This window comes from Bombina bombina, chromosome 1 (genome assembly GCF_027579735.1).
Source record: "Bombina bombina isolate aBomBom1 chromosome 1, aBomBom1.pri, whole genome shotgun sequence".
NCBI lineage: Eukaryota > Metazoa > Chordata > Amphibia > Anura > Bombinatoridae > Bombina > Bombina bombina.
The window spans coordinates 1,406,753,169-1,406,772,870 of NC_069499.1; the positions used below are offsets into that span (position 1 = coordinate 1,406,753,169).

A 19,702-nucleotide genomic window follows, 5' to 3' on the forward strand; every position below is an offset into this window, starting at 1 on the left:
CTCTACTTTCCATTTCTTTCCAGGGAAACAAATTATTTGGTTCTCAGTTGGATTCTATTATTTCAACTGTTACTGGTGGGAAAGGAACTTTTTTACCACAGGATAAAAAGTCTAAAGGTAAAAACAGGGCTAACAATCGTTTTCGTTCCTTTCGTTTCAACAAAGAACAAAAGCCTGATCCTTCATCCTCAGGAGCAGTTTCAGTTTGGAAACCATCTCCAGTCTGGAATAAATCCAAGCCTGCTAGAAAGGCAAAGCCTGCTTCTAAGTTCACATGAAGGTACGGCCCTCATTCCAGTTCAGCTGGTAGGGGGCAGGTTACGTTTTTTCAAAGAAATTTGGATCAATTCTGTTCACAATCTTTGGATTCAGAACATTGTTTCAGAAGGGTACAGAATTGGTTTCAAGATGAGACCTCCTGCAAAGAGATTTTTTCTTTCCCGTGTCCCAGTAAATCCAGTGAAAGCTCAAGCATTTCTGAATTGTGTTTCAGATCTAGAGTTGGCTGGAGTAATTATGCCAGTTCCAGTTCCGGAACAAGGGATGGGGTTTTATTCAAATCTCTTCATTGTACCAAAGAAGGAGAATTCCTTCAGACCAGTTCTGGATCTAAAATGATTGAATCGTTATGTAAGGATACCAACGTTCAAGATGGTAACTGTAAGGACTATATTGCCTTTTGTTCAGCAAGGGAATTATATGTCCACAATAGATTTACAGGATGCATATCTGCATATTCCGATTCATCCAGATCATTATCAGTTCCTGAGATTCTCTTTTCTAGACAAGCATTACCAATTTGTGGCTCTACCGTTTGGCCTTGCTACAGCTCCAAGAATTTTCACAAAGATTCTCGGTGCCCTTCTGTCTGTAATCAGAGAACAGGGTATTGTGGTATTTCCTTATTTGGACGATATCTTGGTACTTGCTCAGTCTTTACATTTAGCAGAGTCTCATACGAATCGACTTGTGTTGTTTCTTCAAGATCATGGTTGGAGGATCAATTTACCAAAAAGTTCTTTGATTCCTCAAACAAGGGTAACCTTTCTGGGTTTCCAGATAGATTCAGTGTCCATGACTCTGTCTTTAACAGACAAGAGACGTCTAAAATTGATTACAGCTTGTCGAAACCTTCAGTCTCAATCATTCCCTTCGGTAGCCTTATGCATGGAAATTCTAGGTCTTATGACTGCTGCATCGGACGCGATCCCCTTTGCTCGTTTTCACATGCGACCTCTTCAGCTCTGTATGCTGAACCAATGGTGCAGGGATTACACGAAGATATATCAATTAATATCTTTAAAACCGATTGTTCGACACTCTCTAACGTGGTGGACAGATCACCTTCGTTTAATTCAGGGGGCTTCTTTTGTTCTTCCGACCTGGACTGTAATTTCAACAGATGCAAGTCTCACAGGTTGGGGAGCTGTGTGGGGATCTGACGGCACAAGGAGTTTGGGAATCTCAGGAGGTGAGATTACCGATCAATATCTTGGAACTCCGTGCAGTTTTCAGAGCTCTTCAGTTTTGGCCTCTTCTGAAGAGAGAATCGTTCATTTGTTTTCAGACAGACAATGTCACAACTGTGGCATACATCAATCATCAAGGAGGGACTCACAGTCCTCTGGCTATGAAAGAAGTATCTCGAATTTTGGTTTGGGCGGAATCCAGCTCCTGTCTAATCTCTGCGGTTCATATCCCAGGTGTAGACAATTGGGAAGCGGATTATCTCAGTCGCCAAACGTTGCATCCGGGCGAATGGTGTCTTCACCCAGAGGTATTTCTTCAGATTGTTCAAATGTGGGGGCTCCCAGAGATAGATCTGATGGCCTCTCATCTAAACAAGAAACTTCCCAGGTATCTGTCCAGATCCCGGGATCCTCAGGCGGAGGCAGTGGATGCATTATCACTTCCTTGGAAGTATCATCCTGCCTATATCTTTCCGCCTCTAGTTCTTCTTCCAAGAGTAATCTCCAAGATTCTGAGGGAATGCTCGTTTGTTCTGCTAATAGCTCCGGCATGGCCTCACAGGTTTTGGTATGCGGATCTTGTCCGGATGGCATCTTGCCAACCATGGACTCTTCCGTTAAGACCAGACCTTCTGTCGCAAGGTCCTTTTTTCCATCCGGATCTGAAATCCTTAAATTTAAAGGTATGGAGATTGAACGCTTGATTCTTGGTCAAAGAGGTTTCTCTGACTCCGTGATTAATACTATGTTACAGGCTCGTAAATCTGTATCTCGAGAGATATATTATAGAGTCTGGAAGACTTATATTTCTTGGTGTCTTTCTCATCATTTTTCTTGGCATTCTTTTAGAATACCGAGAATTTTACAGTTTCTTCAGGATGGTTTAGATAAGGGTTTGTCCGCAAGTTCTTTGAAAGGACAAATCTCCGCTCTTTCTGTTCTTTTTCACAGAAAGATTGCTATTCTTCCTGATATTCATTGTTTTGTACAAGCTTTGGTTCGTATAAAACCTGTCATTAAGTCAATTTCTCCTCCTTGGAGTTTGAATTTGGTTCTGGGAGCTCTTCAAGCTCCTCCGTTTGAACCTATGCATTCATTGGACATTAAATTACTTTCTTGGAAAGTTTTGTTCCTTTTGGCCATCTCTTCTGCCAGAAGAGTTTCTGAATTATCTGCTCTTTCTTGTGAGTCTCCTTTTCTGATTTTTCATCAGGATAAGGCGGTGTTGCGAACTTCTTTTGAATTTTTACCTAAAGTTGTGAATTCCAACAACATTAGTAGAGAAATTGTGGTTCCTTCATTATGTCCTAATCCTAAGAATTCTAAGGAGAAATCGTTGCATTCTTTGGATGTTGTTAGAGCTTTGAAATATTATGTTGAAGCTACTAAGTCTTTCCGAAAGACTTCTAGTCTATTTGTTATCTTTTCCGGTTCTAGAAAAGGCCAGAAAGCTTCTGCCTTTTCTTTGGCATCTTGGTTGAAATCTTTAATTCATCTTGCCTATGTTGAGTCGGGTAAAACTCCGCCTCAGAGGATTACAGCTCATTCTACTAGGTCAGTTTCTACTTCCTGGGCGTTTAGGAATGAAGCTTCGGTTGATCAGATTTGCAAAGCAGCAACTTGGTCCTCTTTGCATACTTTTACTAAATTCTACCATTTTGATGTATTTTCTTCTTCTGAAGCAGTTTTTGGTAGAAAAGTACTTCAGGCAACGGTTTCAGTTTGAATCTTCTGCTTATGTTTTTCATTAAACTTTATTTTGGGTGTGGATTATTTCTCCAACATAGGTGTGTCCGGTCCACGGCGTCATCCTTACTTGTGGGATATTCTCTTCCCCAACAGGAAATGGCAAAGAGCCCAGCAAAGCTGGTCACATGATCCCTCCTAGGCTCCGCCTACCCCAGTCATTCTCTTTGCCGTTGTACAGGCAACATCTCCACGGAGATGGCTTAGAGTTTTTTAGTGTTTAACTGTAGTTTTTCATTATTCAATCAAGAGTTTGTTATTTTCAAATAGTGCTGGTACGTACTATTTACTCAGAAACAGAAAAGAGATGAAGAATTCTGTTTGTATGAGGAAAATGATTTTAGCAACCGTAACTAAAATCCATGGCTGTTCCACACAGGACTGTTGAGAGCAATTAACTTCAGTTGGGGGAACAGTTTGCAGTCCCTTGCTGCTTGAGGTATGACACATTCTAACAAGACGATGTAATGCTGGAAGCTGTCATTTTCCCTATGGGATCCGGTAAGCCATGTTTATTACGATTGTAAATAAGGGCTTCACAAGGGCTTATTTAAACTGTAGACTTTTTCTGGGCTAAATCGATTGATTATTAACACATATTTAGCCTTGAGGAATCATTTTATCTGGGTATTTTGATATAATAATATCGGCAGGCACTGTTTTAGACACCTTATTCTTTAGGGGCTTTCCCAAAGCATAGGCAGAGTCTCATTTTCGCGCCGGTATGGCGCACTTGTTTTTGAGGACAGCATGGCATGCAGCTGCATGTGTGTGGAGCTCTGATACATAGAAAGGTCTTTCTGAAGGCATCATTTGGTATCGTATTCCCCTTTGGGCTTGGTTGGGTCTCAGCAAAGCAGATTCCAGGGACTGTAAAGGGGTTAAATATAAAAACGGCTCCGGTTCCGTTATTTTAAGGGTTAAAGCTTCCAAATTTGGTGTGCAATACTTTTAAGGCTTTAAGACACTGTGGTGAAATTTTGGTGAATTTTGAACAATTCCTTCATACTTTTTCGCAATTGCAGTAATAAAGTGTGTTTAGTTTAAAATTTAAAGTGACAGTAACGGTTTTATTTTAAAACGTTTTTTGTGCTTTGTTATCAAGTTTATGCCTGTTTAACATGTCTGAACTACCAGATAGATTGTGTTCTGACTGTGGGGAAACCAAGGTTCCTTCTCATTTAACTATATGTATTTTATGTCATAAAAAAATTTAGTAAAAATGATGCCCAAGATGATTCCTCAAGTGAGGGGAGTAAGCATGGTACTGCATCATCCCCTCCTTCGTCTACACCAGTCTTGCCCATACAGGAGGCCCCTAGTACATCTAGTGCGCCAATACTCCTTACTATGCAACATTTAACGGCTGTAATGGATAATTCTATCAAAAACATTTTAGCCAATATGCCCACTTATCAGTGAAAGCGCGACTGCTCTGTTTTAGAAAATTCTGTAGAGCATGAGAACGCTGATGATATGGTTTCTGAAGGGCCCCTACACCAGTCTGAGGGGGCCAGGGAGGTTTTGTCTGAGGGAGAAATTTCAGATTCAGGAAACATTTCTCAACAAGCTGAACCTGATGTGATTACTTTTAAATTTAAGTTGGAACATCTCCGCGCTCTGCTTAAGGAGGTGTTATCCAATTTGGATGATTGTGATTATCTGGTCATTCCAGAACCACTATGTAAAATGGAAAAGTTCTTAGAGGCCCCGGGGCCCCCCGAAGCTTTTCCTATATCCAAGCGGGTGGCGTACATTGTTAGTACAGAATGGGACAGGCCCGGTATACCTTTAGTACCTCCCCCCATATTTATAAAATTGTTTTCCTATAGTCGACACCAGAAAGGACTGATGGCAGACAGTCCCCAAGGTCGAGGGGGCGGTTTCTACTCTACACAAGCGCGCCACTATACCCATAGAAGATAGTTGTGCTTTCCAAGATCCTATGGATAAAAAATTAGAAGGTCTGCTAAAGATGTTTGTTCAGCAAGGTTCCCTTCTACAACCAATTGCATGCATTGTCCCTGTCACTGCAGCCGCGTGTTTCTAGTTTGAGCTAGGAAAGGCGATTATTAGTAATTCTTCTTCTTATGAGGAGATTATGGACAGAATTCGTGCTCTTAAATTGGCTAATTCTTTCACCCTAGACGCCACCTTGCAATTGGCTAGGTTAGCGGCGAAAAAATTCTGGGTTTGCTATTGTGGCGCAGAGCGCTTTGGTTAAAATCTTGGGCAGCGGATGCGTCTTCCAAGAACAAATTGCTTGACATTCCTTTCAAGGGGAAAACACTCTTTGGCCCTGACTTGAAAGAGATTATCTCTGATATCACTGGGGGCAAGGGCCACGCCCTTCCTCAGGATAGGTCTTTTCAAGACCAAAAATAAACCTAAGTTTCGTCCCTTTCGCAGAAACGGATCAGCCCCAAGGGCTACGTCCTCTAAGCAGGAAGGTAATACTTCTCAAGCCAATCCAGCCTGGAGACCTATGCAAGGCTGGAACAAAGGAAAGCAGGCCAGGAAACCTGCCACTGCTACCAAGACAGCATGAAATGCGGGCCCCCGATCCGGGACCGGATCTGGTGGGGGGCAGACTCTCTCTCTTCGCTCAGGCTGGGGCAAGAGATGTTCTGGACCCTTGGGCGCTAGAAATAGTCTCCCAAGGTTATTCTCTGGAGTTCAAGGGGCTTCCTCCAAGGGGGAGGTTCCACAGGTCTCAGTTGTCTTCAGACCACATAAGAAGACAGGCATTCTTACATTGGGTAGAAGACCTGCTAAAAATGGGAGTGATTCATCCTGTTCCATTAGGAGAACAAGGGATGGGGTTCTACTCCAATCTGTTCAGACCAATCTTAGATCTCAAGATCTTGAACAAGTTTCTCAAGGTTCCATCGTTCAAGATGGAAACCATTCGAACACTTCTTCCTTCCATCCAGGAAGGTCAATTCATGACCAAGGTGGATTTCAAGGATGCGTATCTACATATTCCTATCCACAAGGAACATCATCGGTTCCTAAGGTTTGAATTCCTGGACAAGCATTTCCAGTTCGTGGCGTTTTCTTTCGGATTAGCCACTGCTCCTAGGATTTTCTCATAGGTACTAGGGTCCCTTCTGACGGTGCTAAGACCAAGGGGCATTGCTGTAGTACCTTACTTGGACGACATTCTGATTCGAGCGTCGTCCCTTCCTCAAGTAAAGGCTCACACGGACATTGTCCTGGCCTTTCTCAGATCTCACGGATGGAAAGTGAACGTGGAAAAGAGTTCTCTATCTCCGTCAACGAGGGTTCCCTTCTTGGGAACTATAATAGACTCCTTAGAAATGAGGATTTTTCTGACAGAAGCCAGAAAAACAAAACTTCTAGACTCTTGTCGGATACTTCATTCCGTTCCTCTTCCTTCCATAGCACAGTGCATGGAAGTGATAGGTTTGATGGTAGCGGCAATGGACATAGTTCCTTTTGTGCGCATTCATCTAAGACCATTACAACTGTTCCTGCTCAGTCAGTGGAATGGGGACTATTCAGACTTGTCTCCGAAGATACAAGTAAATCAGAGACTCATTCCGTTGGTGGCTGTCCCTGGACAACCTGTCACAAGGGATGACCTTCCGCAGACCAGAGTGGGTCATTGTCACGACCGACGCCAGTCTGATGGGCTGGGGCGCGGTCTGGGGATCCCTGAAAGCTCAGGGTCTTTGGTCTCGGGTAGAATCTCTTCTACCGATAAATATTCTGGAACTGAGAGCGATATTCAATGCTCTCAAAGCTTGGCCTCAGCTAGCGAGGGCCAAGTTCATACATCAACCATCAGGGGGGAACAAGGAGTTCCCTAGCGATGGAAGAAGTGACCAAAATCATTCTATGGGCGGAGTCTCACTCCTGCCACCTGTCTGCTATCCACATCCCAGGAGTGGAAAATTGGGAAGCGGATTTTCTGAGTCGTCAGACATTGCATCCGGGGGAGTGGGAACTCCATCCGGAAATCTTTGCCCAAGTCACTCAACCGTGGGGCATTCCAGACATGGATCTGATGGCCTCTCGTCAGAACTTCAGAGTTCCTTACTACGGGTACAGATCCAGGGGTCCCAAGGCGGCTCTAGTGGATGCACTAGTAGCACCTTGGACCTTCAAACTAGCTTATGTGTTCCCGCCGTTTCCTCTCATCCCCAGGCTGGTAGCCAGGATCAATCAGGAGAGGGCGTCGGTGATTTTGATAGCTCCTGCGTGGCCACGCAGGACTTGGTATACAGATCTGGTGAATATGTCATCGGCTCCACCATGGAAGCTACCTTTGAGACGAGACCTTCTTGTTCTAGGTCCGTTCGACCCACTCCAGCTGACTGCTTGGAGATTGAACGCTTGATCTTATCAAAGCGAGGGTTCTCAGATTCTGTTATTAATACTCTTGTTCAGGCCTGAAAGCCTGTAACCAGAAAATTACCACATAATTTGGTATATCTGTTGGTGTGAATCTGCAGGATTCCCTTGGGACAAGGTTAAGATTCCTAAGAGTCTATCCTTCCTTCGAGAAGGATTGGAAAAAGGATTATCTGCAAGTTCCTTGATGGGACAGATTTCTGCCTTGTCTGTGTTACTTCACAAAAAGCTGGCAGCTGTGCCAGATGTTCTAGCCTTTGTTCAGGCTCTGGTTAGAATCAAGCCTGTTTACAAAATTTTGACTCCTCCTTGGAGTCTCAACCTAGTTCTTTCAGTTCTTCAGGGGGTTCCGTTTGAACCCTTACATTCCGTTGATATTAAGTTATTATCTTGGAAAGTTTTGTTTTTGGTTGCAATTTCTTCTGCTAGAAGAGTTTCAGAATTATCTGCTCTGCAGTGTTCTTCTCCTTATCTGGTGTTCCATGCAGATAAGGTGGTTTTGCGTACTAAACCTGGTTTTCTTCCAAAAGTTGTTTCTAACAAAGACATTAACCAGGAGATAGTTGTGCCTTCTTTGTGTCCTAATCCAGTTTCAAAGAAGGAACGTTTGTTGCACAACTTGGATGTAGTTCGTGCTCTCAAATTTTACTTAGCAGCTACTAAGGTTTTCAGACAAACTTTGGCTTTGTTTGTTGTTTATTCTGGTAAACGGAGAGGTCAAAAAGCAACTTCTACCTCTCTCTCCTTCTGGATTAAAAGCATTATCCGATTGGCTTATGAGACTGCCGGACGGCAGCCTCCTGAAAGAATCACAGCTCACTCCACTAGGGCTGTGGCTTCCACATGGGCCTTCAAGAACGAGGCTTCTGTTGATCAGATATGTAAGGCAGCGACTTGGTCTTCACTGCACACTTTTTCTAAATTTTACAAATTTGATACTTTTGCTTCTTCTGAGGCTATTTTTGGGAGAAAGGTTTTGCAAGCCGTGGTGCCTTCCATTTAGGTGACCTGATTTGCTCCCTCCCTTCATCCGTGTCCTAAAGCTTTGGTATTGGTTCCCACAAGTAAGGATGACGCCGTGGACCGGACACACCTATGTTGGAGAAAACAGAATTTATGTTTACCTGATAAATTACTTTCTCCAACGGTGTGTCCGGTCCACGGCCCGCCCTGGTTTTTTTAATCAGGTCTGATAATTTATTTTCTTTAACTACAGTCACCACGGTAACATATGGTTTCTCCTATGCAAATATTCCTCCTTTACGTCGGTCGAATGACTGGGGTAGGCGGAGCCTAGGAGGGATCATGTGACCAGCTTTGCTGGGCTCTTTGCCATTTCCTGTTGGGGAAGAGAATATCCCACAAGTAAGGATGACGCCGTGGACCGGACACACCGTTGGAGAAAGTAATTTATCAGGTAAACATAAATTCTGTTTTTCAGCAGGAATTGGCTGTCTTTATTTTATCCCTCCCTCTCTAGTGACTCTTGTGTGGAAAGATCCACATCTTGGGTAATCATTATCCCATACGTCACTAGCTCATGGACTCTTGTTAATTACATGAAAGAAAACATAATTTATGTAAGAACTTACCTGATAAATTCATTTCTTTCATATTAACAAGAGTCCATGAGGCCCACCCTTTTTTGTGGTGGTTATGATTTTTTTGTATAAAGCACAATTATTCAAATTCCTTATTTTATATGCTTCGCACTTTTTTTCTTATCACCCCACTTCTTGGCTATTCGTTAAACTGATTTGTGGGTGTGGTGAGGGGTGTATTTATAGGCATTTTAAGGTTTGGGAAACTTTGCCCCTCCTGGTAGGAATGTATATCCCATACGTCACTAGCTCATGGACTCTTGTTAATATGAAAGAAATGAATTTATCAGGTAAGTTCTTACATAAATTATGTTTTTTCTGTCAGAAGTCAGGAAATCGGAGTTCTTCGAACGCTTTGGCCATCAGTGGCTCAGTGCATGGAGGTAATCGGTTGATGGTGGCGACAAATGGACATCATCCCGTTTGCTCGGTTTCTCCTCATACTGTGCGGACTTGTCTCCCCGATTCTGGAGCAGGAGACGAGGTATTCTTGATTGGTGATTGGCTCTGGATCATTTCTCCCAGGGAACCTAATTTTGCAGATCATCTTGGGTGATTGTGACAATGCATGCCAGCCTTCTAGGATGGGGAGCAGTCTGGGGATCCCTAAAGGCTCAGGGAGTTGGTGATCAGTCAGTCTGTTCTACCCATATAACATTCTGGAGCTGAGAGCGAACTTCAATGCTCTTCTGGCCTGGCCCCAGTTAGCCTTGGTCCAGCTTATTAGGTTCCAGGCGGGCAACATATCTTCAGTGGGTTACATTAATCTTCAGAGAGAAACGAGGAGTTCCTTAGCAATGACAGAGGTAACCAAAATAATTCAGTGGGCGGAAGTCCACTCTTGTTGTCTGTCGGCGTTCCACATCCCAGGGGTGGACTACTGGGAGGTGGGATTCCGCAGCAGACAGACTTTTCATCCGTGGAAACTCCATCAGGAAGTGTTTTCCAGCTGATTCTCAGATTGGGTCAGCCGGAACTAGATTTTATGGCATCGCGATAGACGGCCAAACTTCCGAGGTACGGTTCGAAGTTATGGGACTCTCAGGTGGTTCTGATAGACGTCCTGGAGGTTCCTTGGACCTTCAGACTAGCATACCTAATTCCTCCGTTTGCTCTCTTTCTCGGGTCATTACTCGAAACAAGCAGGAGAGGGCTTCGGTGATCTTCATTGCACCGGCTTGACCTCGCAGGATTTGGTATGCAGATCTAGTGGACATGTCATCTGTGTCACCTTGGAGTCTTCCGTTGAGGAAGGACCTTCTAACTCAAGGGCCCTTCCTTCACCCAAATCTAGTTTCTCTGAAGCTGATTGTTTGGAGATTGAACGCTTACTTTCATCTAAGCAAGGTTTTCAGATTTGCTCATAGAGACCATGATTCAGGCTCATAATCCTGTACTAGAAGGAATTGCCATAAGTTATGGCGTATATATCTCTCTTGATGTGGGTCCAAGGGCTACTCCTGGAGTAGAGTTAGGATTCCTTGAATTTTGTCTTTTCTCCAAGAGGGTTTGGAGGAAGGATTATCGACAAGTTACCCTAAAGGGGTAAAATTTTTGCCTTATCTAGTCTGTTACACAAATGTGTGACAAATGTGTTACAGATGTTCTAGATGTACAATCTGTTTGTCAGACCTTGGTCAGGATCAGGCCTATGTTCCACTCCGTTACTCCTCCATGGAGGCTTATTTTAGTTCTTCAAGGGGCTCTGTTTGAGCTTATACATTCCTTAGATATTAAGTTATTATCTTGGAAAGTTTTATATTTTGTTGCCATTTCCTCTGCTCGCAGAGGTCAGAGCTCTCAGCTTTGTTGTACGAGTTTCCTTATCAAATTTTTCATTCAAATAAGGTAGTTTTACGTACTAAATTAGGATTTTTTCCTAAAGTTGTTTCTGATCGGAGCATTAATCAGGAGATTGTTGTTCCTTCCTTGTGTCCTAATCCTTCTTCTCAGAAGGAACAGCTTCTACACAATTTGGATGTGGTCCGTGCCTTAAAGTTTTTTTACCTTTTAGGCGACTAAGGATTTTCGTCAGTCTTCTGCCGCCTTTGTGGTTTTCTCAGGAAAACCTAAGGGTCAGAAACCCACAACTACTTATCTTTTTTTGGCTGAAGAGTAGCATACGTTTTGCATATGAGACTACTGGACAGCAGCCTCCAGAGAGTTACGGCTCATTCCACAAGGGCTGTTGCTTCCTTATGGACATTCAAGAATGAAGCTTCAGTGGAACAGATTTGCAAGTCTTCCACTTGGTCTTCTCTCTCGCTTTTGGGAGAAAGGTTCTTCAAGCAGTGGTGCCTTCCGTTTAGGTTCCCTGTCTTGTCCCTCCCGTATCATCTGTGTACTCTAGCTTGGGTATTGGTTCCCATTAGTAATTAATATGATCCGTGGACTCATCGTGTCATTACCTGATAAATTTATTTCTTTTTTGACACGATGAGTCCACGGCCCGCCCTGTTTTTTTGTATGAGACAGGTTTTTTGGTTATTATAAACTTCAGACACCTCTGCACCTTGTTACTTCCTTTCTCTCCTTTACTTCGGTCGAATGACTGGGTTGGGAGTGAGGTGAGGTGATATTTAACAGCTCTGCTGTGGTGCTCTTTGCGGCCTCCTGCAGGGCAAGAGAGGTATTCCCATTAGTAATTGAGATGATCCGTGGACTGATCATGTCATAAAAGAAATAAATTTATCAGGTAAGCATAAATGTTGTTTTTTGGTTAGTAGTTTCTCTACTGTTATTCTAAGTTCTTGTAGACAACAAGTATTGCTTACTTCTACCTGCCTATTTTTTCCTGGCAGTCCAGCTGTGTTTTATCCATTAACCCCAGGTTTAATAACCTTTTTAGGCATTTTCTGTGATGGAAAGAGCACAGGAGTATGGGCTAGTATTAGTAGCTGAAATTCTCCATGATTATAGCAGGGAAGGGATAATAGTCCTGCCCTAGAGATATTATTTGACTTCTGTAGCGTTTTCTCTCCCTGGGATAGGGGCCACTCGGACCTCCCTCAATGGATCGGCCTTGACTACCTGACGAGAGACTTTGTCTTGGTGACTCTTTCTAGGATCTTTTTGCCTCAAGACTTATACTCCTTGAGTTCATTCTGGGAGATTGTTTCCACTGCTGCCGGCCTTTAGGCTGGGGAGCAATTTGGGTTTCTTTACTTTTTTTATTTTATTTTTCTTTTTGTTTTTTTGCTGAGAACAATTTTGAAGGTCCTGTTAGACGGATCCCTCTCTGAGTTTGTTCCGGTTTATCAGTCTTCTATCGGACAACTCTTCTGCAGTGTTTTATATCATACATCAGGGAGGAACATAAAGTTCCTTCTCAATGAAGGTGGTTTCTCGCATCCTTCGGAGGGCGTAGTCTCACTATTGCCTTTCATGGTCTTTATTCTACATCCAATCTAAATCTCTGATGCTGAGGATTGTATGCTTAGTTTAGTATAAACTAAGTTTTTTTTTTTTTTTTTTATCCAGATTCGTAAGCTGGTTTCTCACATGATTTTCTATAGATTGGACGCACATTCATTTACTGGTGCGTCCCCCTGGGGTACCTTTGGAATTTATGGAGAGAACCTGTATTCTCCAGGAGGGGCTGGAGAAGGTCTTGTCAGTTTTCTGTTGGGTCAGTTCTTTGTTCTTTTTCATAAAAGTTAGGCTGCTTACCAGATGTTTGGTCCTTGGTTCAGACCCTGATTAGAATCCGGATGGTGTTAATTCTGTTGCTACGTTGGAGTCTTAATTTTGTTCTTCAGGTTTTGCAGTAGACTCAATTTGAGCCTAGGCATCCTGTAATTTTATTGTCTTGGAAAGATTGTGGAGTCTAGGTGCTTCTAGCTCTAGAGTGTGATCCTTATCCTTTTTCCTTGCGGGTAAGACATTTTTGTTATTCCGGATTAGGATTCCTTTTCGAATGGTTCCTTCTTTGTGCCTTCCTGCCTTCTTTTTGGAAGGGTTGTCTGTTTCGTGCTCGCTACGGATTTTCGTTACTCTTCTGCCCTTTTGGTAGTTTTTTTTTTTTTTTTCCATGAAGGTGGGCCTGATTGCCGCGTCCTCCTCTTTCATTTTGGTTGAGGAGTATATTTCGGTTGCCCTATGAGACAGTTGGATGTCAGCTTCCTGAGAGGATATCGGCTCCATTCTCTAGGGCTGTCTTTTTCCGGAAGCCTTTAAAAACAGGGCTTCTGTGGATCTGCAAGGCGGCCACTGGGCCTTTGTTGCATACTTTTAACTCTACTAATATTTCTTTTGGGAGGACAGTTCTTTCAGAGGAGGTGCGTTCCGTTTAGGTTCGCCTGTCTGGTTCTCCCTCCCTTCCGTTCTGTGTCGTCTAGCTTGGGTATTGGTTCCCACTAGTAATTGAATGGATTTGTGGTCTCTCCATGCCATTGGAAAGAAAACAAAATTTATGCTTACCGGATAAATTATTTTCTTTCCTGGCATCGAGAGTCCACGACCCGCCCTGTTCTAAATTTTGAGACGGCTTATATTGTTTTTTTGTCATTTTCTAAACTTCAGGCACCTCTATACCCTTTGTGTCCTCTTCTTCTATTGCCATATTTCCTCGGCCGAATGACTGGGGATTGTGGAAAGTGGGAGGATACTTAAAGGGATACTAAACCCAACTTTTTTCTTCAATGATTCAGATAGAGCATGCAATTTTAAGCAACTTTCTAATTTACTCCTATCAATTATTCGTTTTCTTGCTATCTTTATTTAAAGTGTAGGAATTTAAAGCTTAGGAGCCAGCCCAATTTAGGTTCAGCACAATGGATAGTGCTTGCTTATTGGTGGATACAGTTAGCAAACCAATAAGCAAGCATAACCCAGGTTCTCAACCAAAAATGGTCCGGCTCTTAAGCTTTACATTCCCGCTCTTTAAATAAAAATAGCAAGAGAACAAATTTTTTTTTTTTTATAATAGGAGTAAATTATTATGTTCTATCTGAATCATTAAAGAAAAAAATTGGGTTTAGTGTCCCTTTAAAGCTTTGCTGGGGTGTTCTTTGCCTCCTCCTATATATAATTAAAGGCTTAACATTTTTAGCACTAGGAACCTTGCAATGACCTAGCTGTGTGACTGTCGAGGAGTCTTATAGTTTGATTGTTTTTTATCACTGAAATCAGCCTTTTAATTTCATTATTTCGGTGGTTGTGTTTTTACAAGTTATTGAAGATACTTGCTCTTCTTTCTTAAGACTCAGCCCGACTACATGGCCAAGCTAATATTTCAGATGCCTCAGAACAAGTCCACCAAATTTATGGAGTCGGTTACCTTCACTTTGTATAACTACGCTTCCAATCGCAGAGAAGCCTACTTACTGCTGAAATTATTCCGTACTGCTCTACAGGAGGAAATAAAGTAAGTTCTCCTATCTGTCAGAGTCCCTTGTATGACACCTAGAACAAAATTATTAATGGCCTTCTATCTTTGTAGCTCTAAAGTTGACCGGGTACAAGATATTATAACAGGAAATCCAACAGTCATTCGTCTGTTGGTGAGCTTCTATCGCAGTGCACGTGGTCAGAATGCATTGCGGCAGATTCTGGGCAATGTTGTGAAAGAAGTGATACAGGACAAATCTCTTAATATTCGTATCAACCCAGTAGAAATCTACAAAAGCTGGGTCAACCAAATGGAGTCACAGACTGGCAAGAAAAGGTGAGATAAATATAACTTTTTTTTTTTTTTTTTTTTTTTTTTTTTTAGAAATGTATTTAAGTGATAAAGGTTTATTATCTCCCTTTTTTAAAGCATGATGTAGCCAAAGGTTCTTGGGTTTAAATTCTGAATAAGGTGATTTTCACTTCTTCTATGTCCTTGCAGTTAGTTAATATTAATTTTTTTACAGCCAGCTTCCCTATGACGTAACGCCAGAACAAGCCCTCACTCATCCAGAAGTTCAAAGACGTTTAGACATTTCTGTGCGTAATCTCATTGCTGTTACAGACAGATTCTTCTCTACTATTGTTGCCAATGTGGACCAAATACCGTGAGTACTGCTTAATGTGTTGGGTAATATTTTTATTTATTGTAACAATAATGATTAAAAAAAAAAAAAAAAAAAAAAAAAAAAAAATTAACAGCCAATATATAATTGGCGAGATGGATTGTACAGTTTTTGGCTGTATTTTTCAATGGAAATCCAGTAAATTTTGACTTTTTTGAGCAGTAATGTAAACTTTCTCTTCAACTTGGTTGTATAGATACGCTGCAAACTGTAGAGTTCACCCAATGTATGTGACCGTTGTAATGTATGTAATTCTAATATATCTTTAAACCCTATCTTTAAAGTTTTTTGACTTCTTGATATGTTTTTTTTTTTTTTATATATTTTGCTGTTTTTAGTGGATAAGGAAAGCACAGTTAATTCTTAACTAAATTGTATTCTTCTTTTATTTGTGCCTGTTAAACTACAGTTAATCAAAGCAAGAGTCAATATGATCTATGTGGGCTTGTTAATAATTGTGTATTAATACCAGCCTTGGATTCAAAGATATATTGAACTTTATAGTTTCTCAAGATATTATTCAAATGCTATTGCAATTAGCATATGTTTTGCTCCGCATTGTCCTTGCCTGTTGAAGCTATTTTCTGGTTCTCTTTTTAAGCTATGGAATGCGTTATGTTGCTAAAGTGCTAAAGAATTCTTTAATGGAAAAATTTCCAAAAGCCAAAGAGGAAGAAATCCACAAGGTACATACAACTTTCCTTTACTTGTGAAACTTCCAGAACAGTGGAAAAGGATATGTCATCCTTCCTAAATGTAACAACTGTGTATTTATTTTTTGCAGATTGTAGGAAACCTTTTGTATTATCGCTTCATGAACCCAGCAGTGGTAGCACCAGATGCCTTTGACATTGTAGACATATCTGCTGGAGGGACCCTTCATCCGGATCAGAGACGTACACTGGGCTCCATTGCAAAAGTCCTCCAGCACGCTGCAGCTAACAAAATGTTTGATGATTCTCACCTAGGAATTGTGAATCAGTATCTAGCAGAGACACACTTCAAATTCAGGTTTGTGTTTTTATGTATTCATTTTATTTGATTGTAATCTGTCAGTTAAAGTAATTGTCCTATTGTTGTTTGAGACATTCTTTAATTCTAGTTTGATTTTTGGGTGATACCGTATGGGTACAAAACTGGAAATACTACAAAAACTATGAATCACATTTTATAGGTACGTAAAAGTCAAAATTAGAGTTTTTTTTTTAGTTTCCTTTGAAAATTTTGCTTCTTTCCAGAAGAGCATATGCTGCTGATGTATAGTGCTCATTGCATGTGCACATTTATGAGCGCAACTTTATGCTCTTTTTGAATCGTGAAACTTTAATTATGCCCCTTTTAATAGAATTTGATTTTATGAGAGCCCAAGATAGATTTGTCAAATGATAAGGTTCATAGTCAATGTTTTCATTGCTGGGAAAAAAGAGTGCATGCTTTTTTGTTTCAAAAGTTAGTTTATTTTAGTTTAGATTTTGTTGTCCTAATTTCTCTTGTAAGGTGTATCCAGTCCACGGATCATCCATTACTTGTGGGATATTCTCATTCCCAACAGGAAGTTGCAAGAGGACACCCACAGCAGAGCTGTAATATAGCTCCTCCCCTAACTGTCATAGCCAGTCATTCTCTTGCAACTCTCAACAAGCAAGGACGTTGTAGGAGAGAGTGGTTAAATATAGCTAGTTTATTTTCTTCAATCAAAAGTTTGTTATTTTTAAATAGTACCGGAGTTGTGCTATTTTATCTCAGGCAGTAAATAGAAGAAGAATCTGCCTGAGGTTTCTATGATCTTAGCAGGTTGTAACTAAGATCCATTGTTGTTCTCACATATGTCTGAGGGGATTACACAGATGAGGTAACTTCAGCGAGAGAATGGCGTGCAGTTTATTCTGCTATCAGGTATGTGCAGTTATATTTTTTTCTAGAGATGGAAAACACTAGAAAATGCTGCTGATACCGGATTAATGTAAGTTAAGCCTGAATACAGTGATTTAATAACGACTGGTATCATGCTTACTCCCAGGGGTAATACCCTTATGATATTGCAATATAAAACGTTTGCTGGCATGTTTAATCGTTTTTATATATGCTTTGGTGATAAAACTTTATTGGGGCCTAGTTTTTTCCACATGGCTGGCTTAAATTTTTACTAGAAATAATTTCCACTGTTGTAGTATAAAAGTTACAGTTGGTGCAGTTAAAATTACAAACTGTGACATCCAGCTTCCCTCAAAGGCCCTCTGAATGCTATAGGACATCTCTAAAGGGCCCAAAGGCTTTCCAAAGTCGTTTATTGGGGAAGGTAGGGCCACAGCTTGCTGTGGCAGTTGGTTGTGACTGTTAAAAAACGTCTATTTCGTTTTTTTGATCCGTTTTTTGAACTAAGGGGTTAATCATCCATTTGCAAGTGGGTTCAATGCTCTGTTAGCTTATTACATACACTGTAAAAATTCCGTTTGATTTACTGCATTTTTTCACTGTTTTTCAAATTCTGACAGAATTTGTTTCTCTTAAAGGCACAGTACCGTTTTTTATATTTGCTTGTTAACTTGATTTAAAGTGTTTTCCAAGCTTGCTAGTCTCATTGCTATTCTGTATAAACATGTCTGACATAGAAGAAACTCCTTGTTTATTATGTTTAAAAGCCATGGTGGAACCCCCTCTTAGAATGTGTACCAAATGTACTGATTTCATTTTATGCAATAAAGATCATTTTCTGTCTTTAAAAAATTTATCACCAGAGGAATCTGACGAGGGGGAAGTTATGCCGACTAACTTTCCCCACGTGTCAGACCCTTTGACTCCCGCTTAAGGGACTCACGCTCAAATGGCGCCAAGTACATCTAGGGCGCCCATAGCGTTTACTTTACAAGACATGGCGGCAGTCATGGATAATACACTGTCAGCGGTATTAGCCAGACTACCTGAACTTAGAGGTAAGCGAGATAGCTCTGGGGTGAGACAAAATGCAGAGCATACTGACGCTTTAAGAACCATGTCTGATACTGCCTCACAATATGCAGAAGCTGAGGAAAGAGAGCTTCAGTCAGTGGGTGATGTTAATGACTCAGGAAAGATACCTGATTCTAATATTTCTACATTTAAATTTAAGCTTGAACACCTCCGCGTGTTGCTTAGGGAGGTTTTAGCTGCTCTGAATGACTGTGATACCATTGCAGTGCCAGAGAAATTGTGTAGACTGGATAAATACTTTGCAGTGCCGGTGTGTACTGATGTTTTTCCAAATACCTAAAAGGTTTACAGAAATTATTAATAAGGAATGGGATAGACCAGGTGTGCCGTTCTCTTCCCCTCCTATTTTTAGAAAAATGTTTCCAATAGGCGCCACCACACGGGACTTATGGCAGACAGTCCCTAAGGTGGAGGGAGCAGTTTCTACTCTAGTAAAGCGTACTACTATCCCTGTCAAGGACAGTTGTGCTTTTTTTTTTTTTAGATCCAATGGATAAAAAATTAGGTTACCTTAAGAAAATATTTATTCAACAAGGTTTTATCCTACAGCCCCTTGCATGCATTGCCCCTGTTACTGCTGCTGCGGCATACTGGTTTGAGTCTCTGGAAGAGGCTTTACAGGTAGCGACTCCATTGGATGACATACTTGGCAAACTTAGAGCACTTAAGCTAGCCAATTCTTTTATTCTGATGCCATTGTTCATTTGACTAAACTAACGGCTAAGAATTCTGGTTTTGCTATACAGGCGCGCAGAGCGCTATGGCTTAGATCATGGTCAGCTGACGTGACTTCAAAATCTAAGCTACTTAACATTCCCTTCAAGGGGCAGACCCTATTCGGGCCTGGTTGAAGGAGATTATTGCTGATATCACTGGAGGAAAAGGTCATGCCCTTCCTCAGGACAGGTCCAAATCTAGGGCAAAACAGTCTAATTTTCGTGCCTTTCAAAACTTCAAGGCAGGTGCGGCATCAACTTCCTCTAATAATAAATAAGAGGGAACTTTTGCTCAATCCAAGACGGTCTGGAGACCAAACCTGACCTGGAAAAAAGGTAAGCAGGTAAAAAAGCCTGCTGCTGCCTCTAAGACAGCATGAAGGAACGGCCCCCTATCCGGGAACGGATCTAGTAGGGGGCAGACTTTCACTCTTTGCCCAGGCGTGGGCAAGAGATGTTCAGGATCCCTGGGCGTTGGAAATTATATCCCAGGGATATCTTCTGGACTTCAAAGCTTCCCCCCCAAAAGGGAAATTTCACCTTTCACAATTATCTGCACAAATAAAAAGAGAGAAGCGCTCAACCTGGAAACGAACAATAGCATAATAGCTTGTCCTACACCAGATAAAGAGAGAGGCATTCTTACACTGTGTACGAGACCTCCTAGTTTTGGGAGTGATCCATCCAGTTCCAAAGGAGGAACAGGGACAGGGTTTTTACTCAAATCTGTTTGTGGTTCCCAAAAAAGAGGGAACCTTCAGACCAATTTTGGATCTAAAGATCTTAAACAAATTCCTCAAAGTTCCGTC

The 19,702-nt window shown here is 41.5% G+C and overlaps 1 protein-coding gene across 1 annotated transcript in view; it reads left to right on the forward strand.

The window, feature by feature from the left end:
- IQGAP3 (IQ motif containing GTPase activating protein 3) overlaps positions 1-19,702 on the forward strand; it is a 297,924-nt gene that overhangs the window by 149,152 nt on the left and 129,070 nt on the right. Inside the window, exons 25-29 of the mRNA XM_053705201.1 lie at positions 14,395-14,558; positions 14,634-14,858; positions 15,049-15,189; positions 15,809-15,893; positions 15,992-16,218. Of these exons, the coding sequence (XP_053561176.1) occupies positions 14,395-14,558; positions 14,634-14,858; positions 15,049-15,189; positions 15,809-15,893; positions 15,992-16,218 (842 nt within the window). The remainder of the gene's footprint in view (positions 1-14,394; positions 14,559-14,633; positions 14,859-15,048; positions 15,190-15,808; positions 15,894-15,991; positions 16,219-19,702) is intronic.